The sequence below is a fragment of the Limulus polyphemus genome, unplaced genomic scaffold (assembly GCF_000517525.1).
Source record: "Limulus polyphemus unplaced genomic scaffold, Limulus_polyphemus-2.1.2 Scaffold574, whole genome shotgun sequence".
Classification (NCBI taxonomy): domain Eukaryota; kingdom Metazoa; phylum Arthropoda; class Merostomata; order Xiphosura; family Limulidae; genus Limulus; species Limulus polyphemus.
In genome coordinates this window covers 136,922-142,052 of record NW_013666184.1, presented here as the reverse complement: position 1 = coordinate 142,052, position 5,131 = coordinate 136,922, and the positions used below count along the sequence as shown (strand labels likewise).

The window sequence follows — 5,131 nt, the reverse complement described above, 5'->3', positions numbered from 1 at the left end:
CGAAAAGAAATTGAAATAAATCAAAATTACCCTTATTTTTCATTCTAGAATGACTTCAGATCTTAATATGAAACTACATTTCTTTATCCTAAATAGCTTTACATTCATAACAGTATACATCTATTTATACTTAAACTAACATAAAAGTTTCCTATTTTGGCATTTTAGTTACTGTCTTCTTTTTTTTGCTGTTGACTGTCGATGACACTTAACCCTAACTTTTATATGAATGGTAGTACTGCACTAAATAATTTTTTATTTAATTAAATAATGCACTAAATTACACAAAGTAGTAATATGCAAAAAGTAGACAATATCCTGTTACTACCACAATTTTTCTAGTTTTCTAAGTCTGTAACAAGAGATGTTAAAAATTCATCTAAACTCATAGATGTGTTTCTCATGGGACAAAAATTTTAAGTGGAAGCAAAATATAAAAATTCTCTGTAAAAAAAACCAACCTAATATAATGTCATTTGATAGATTAAAACCTTGGCTTTCTATTGGTTATAAATAATATTGTAGACTATAAAGATTATACTTTGCCTGAATGATGACAACATTATATTGAGTAATTTACATTAAATTTTGTACTTCTCAGAGTGGTGGTAAATAAATTGGTGAAGAGGGGATGCCTAGAGAGCAAATGTCACAATTCTTACATTAGGGGAAGTTCTAGATTTGTTTTAATATTGCCTTACGAAAGTAAGAACTTAAAACTTGTATGCTATTAAATTATGGATTATTAGCTACATTTCTATGCAAAATTTATTTGTATACCATGAAAAGAAAGCTGTTTGATTAAATAGTGAATTTAACTCACTAAAACCTCGTGATTTACAGAAAAAGATGCCCATGGTGAGAGGGTTAATAGTACCAATGTATAATGAAATTCAAAAATGTGTACGTAAACTAGTATATACGTTATCAAAATATATAAGATTCTATTAAAGATAAAAAGCTTTTCTTTACTTCACAGCAACCAGTAATGTGTCATAATCAAAAGAGTTTAAGAGTAAACAACACATTAAAATTCAAAACTACATATATAAGCTAGTATATGTATCATTGAAATACTTTGAACATGTATAATATTTGCTTCTAATATGAGCCATTAATTCATCTTCAATTCAAAATGTCAATTTATAAACTTCTGATTATCAGTTAAACATGGGTTTTACAAAAATCTTCTTAATTTAAGTCATTCATTTTTTTTAAAGAAATTATTTATATGATGATATTGCTTTCCTAAAGCTTTTATCTAGTGCAGTGGCATAGAAAGCAAAATCTAGATTATAGTAATGAATATGTACAAGTCACTAAGTCATTATTGGTCATGAACTCTAAGGATCTGATCAACATGTGTTTGTTTATAATAAGATGTGGTGCAGAAAAAATAAAATTAATGAACACCTTAGGTTAAGTATAATGTTTTAATAGCTACTTCTATAGACACCTATTAGTAATAAAAAGAATAAAATACATGAATTATCTATGAAATCAAAAGTTAAAATAAAACCAACGATTTTGCAACTGTTTCATTATTATAAAAATTCCCAAGCAAGTGCTTATTAAGCATAAAGAATGCAAACAAACACAAAAGGAAACAGCTATATGAATTGTTAAAAATGGTTCGTGTAATCTGTAAACTCTTTTTGGTTGTCCACTGACAACCCTAATACCAATGATGAAATAATTTCAAAAAAGGCAGCTGCATTGTAAGACATTGGCAAAATATTTTTTATTTTTGCAAAAGTTGTTGATGTATACAGAGATGATGGAATTGTTGGGCGGGTCAGCAATACAAGATATAATACCAAAAGGTTTAATCATCAAACAAAATGTTAGTGAAGAATGGTTTCTAGGCGTGCATGGTTTGCTATTGATTTGGGAGTATGGGTTATACCCAATTGTTACACACTCAGACATGCTCGTGGTTATGGAAGGTGAGTATTTAAACTTTTGTTTTCTATTAATATATGAAAATTAGAAATATAATTTTATTATTATTGTATATGTCATCCAGTGATTATATTTATCCAAAATTTAAAAAAATAATTTTTAAGATTTTTTATTACTTGTAGTATATTTGTAATAATTTTTGATAACATGCATAAATTGGGGAATATTTTTTTAAAATTGGAATTCTTAGAATGATAAATATATATTCATTAGGTCTGCCCTCAGGAACTGGATGTTTCAGGTTTCCAAGGATGGAATGAACTGGACTACACTGTATACTCATACTGATGATTGTTCTTTGAATGAACCAGGATCCACAGCATCTTGGCCCTTAGAGACTCCACCTGATGAAATACAAGGCTGGAGACACATCAGGCTACATCAGACGGGAAAAAATGCTAGTGGACAAACTCATTATCTGTCGTTGTCTGGTTTTGAAATTTATGGAATTGTTACTGGTGTATGCGATGATTTAGGTGGGTGTGTAACCTCTAATACTGTGATGCTATTTTTTACAGGCATTGTGTTGTTTTTTAAATTTACATTAAGGTATAGGATGTTAATTTCACACATGTTGCTATTTATCAAATATTCATGAAATAATGACAATTTTCCCCTCGTGTCTTACAAGACATTCCAGTATTGAAAAGATTAGTTATTTTTAAGACTGTATGCTACAAAATAATTATGATTAAGATATTTTGAAATGAAATTATATCATTAACAATTTAACTGGAAAGATGTGTAAAACAACATTTTTAATGTTTTAGACTTTATTCTTCTAAAATCCATATCTATTGTTAAAATATAGGATGGAAAATTAGCAAGGTTGAGCGATACCTAGATCTGCAGAAAAATAAGACATCATTAAATATCACATTTCAAATTTCAACAATCATAAATTTTGTGCAGAAGTAGGATAGTGCCCCTCAACACTGAAGATCTTGCACCTGCAATACATTTAACAAAAAAAACCTCCACTTAGTGGATTGGGCATGAAGCCCAAAACAGCTGGCCCCCAGATTCTTTGGACATTACACCTACTGATGTTTTAAGGAATTTCATAAAGAGCATGGTTTAAGATAGTAAGGTTGTTGTAAGGATGAATTGTGTCAATGTATCCAAGATGCCTTCAAGAAAGTTACTCTTGCAACATTGCAAAATACTTGGCAGGATATTGGGTACAGAATAGACATTCTGCATGTAACTGATAGTGCACAATCCGAGTTATAGCTATTGTATGTTGTAAAAAAACAAACCATTATTTTTGCACATGCAAACCATGAGTCTATGTTAAACAGTCTTCCCAGTATGATTGTTCAAAAGTGTTTCCAAAATCCTTGGACACTCTGTACACTTCCTAGTTGTTTTAAAGTTGGAATTACAAATTAGTTTGTAATATTTACTGTTGTGGCAAAGCCAAATTCTGTAGTACGTAAAGGTATGTATTTTGTATGGAACATTTGCTTCTACCAAAAGGAATGAACAGATCGATGACAAGTAGACAATTACTGCCCAAATGTTAAGTTTCGTAGGGAATCCCATATGTTCTTGTGTCGTTTGGAGTTTTCAGACTCCTATATGTAACAGTTATGATGGGTAAGTTTCCTTCTGACATCAAAACTTACTTCATCCAAGAAAACACTCTTCCAAGAATCCATTTTTGGCTTCTAACCTGTCCAGCATTTCCAATGTGTAGTCATAATGTTTTGGTCAGTCCTTTGGTAGTAAAGCTTGCAACATTCGGATTTTGTATGTGTACAGCTTCAGTTGACAATTCAACACGATGCATGGTTGATTTGGGGATCACCTGTTCCAGAGATGGTTCTTGTACAGACTTAGATGGGCTTCTTTAAAATGCCTCCTACACGATTGATGTATGTGGTCTGTCAGAACTCTTGCTTGTATAGAATGCTTCCTGTTTTCTTAAATGATAGAACTATTTGTAAATCACCTTTCATGTAGGTGGATTACATTTTATAACATTGTCTTATTTACCTTTGCATCTGTGTTTGTAGAGGAATCAAATTTAGCAAACCACAGCACACATTTTACTTTCCTCTGTAGTTGCCGTTTCGCTTTAGACAAATCCTACATTTCTCAGATTCCCAATGCCATCTAAAAAAAACTAAACATTTTTCTTGCAAAAAAACTAAATGTCTGTGTTAAATAGTTTTACTTGTCTGATTTTTCAAAAGTGTTTTCAAAATTCTTGAACAACCAGTAAATTTAATAACCTTAGAAGTTGATTAAACTTCCTATTTCTAATGATTTTGAAATTTAATTTTGAAATAAAGTATAAGTAAGATTAAGAGGTGTTTGGAGTGAAGTAAAATATTTCTTTTGTATTGTACTGCTAAATCAAATCACAGATTTTCTGGCATTTGACTCGCAACCTGCAAGTTGCAGGTTCTAATCCCTGTCTCTTGAAACATGCTCACCCTTTCAGCTATGGGTGTGTTATGTGATGGTCAATCCTACTATTCATTTGTAAAATAGTCCAAGAGTTGGCAGTGGGTGGTGATGACTAGCTGCCTTCCTTCTAGTCTTTCACTGCTAAATTAGGATGGCTAGTGCAGATAGCCCTCATGTAGCTTTGCATGAAATTCAGAAAACAAACACACAGATTTTAATATTTTCACCTGAGATTCCCATTTGGGTCAGTAAAATCATTCAGTCTTTAGTAAATAATTGCTGAGATGCTTAATTTGAACATAATGTATTTCTTACTTTACTTTGGACAAGTGAAATTATATGGTTGTTAGAAAGCATAATCTGTGCAAGAATCCATTGTTTAAGATACTTGACTTTTTATCAAACAAAAATTCTGATTTTCATGGATTTTTTGAACTGTCTGGTATCAAACATAGGTTTTTTTTTTCTTAGACTCTGCAGACTTTGCACATAATATTTTAGTTTGAAAGAAGTGAGAGGAAAGGGAACATGCATGTTTTAGTGCCATTAGCCCTTTCCAGACATCTGGAGAAATACACACAGCCAAATTGCCTGAAACTTGCATGCAACAAAATGTCTAGTTTTGGGTTTGAAAAAAATTTAGTATTTCTATGACTTTATTAGGTTGTGAAATTTGTTGTGAGACACTATTTTTATAAAAACATTAAATACTTCCTTTTGGTTTTAAATGTTTATTATTGATGATAAAGTTCCA

General features: G+C 30.9%; 1 protein-coding gene across 1 annotated transcript in view; it reads left to right on the top strand.

Annotated features, from left to right (window-relative positions):
- The window catches only part of LOC106459200 (E3 ubiquitin-protein ligase HECTD1-like), a 161,324-nt gene that overhangs the window by 91,805 nt on the left and 64,388 nt on the right, over positions 1-5,131 (top strand). The window contains 2 exon segments of the mRNA XM_022385634.1: positions 1,866-1,946; positions 2,176-2,438. Of these exon segments, the coding sequence (XP_022241342.1) occupies positions 1,866-1,946; positions 2,176-2,438 (344 nt within the window).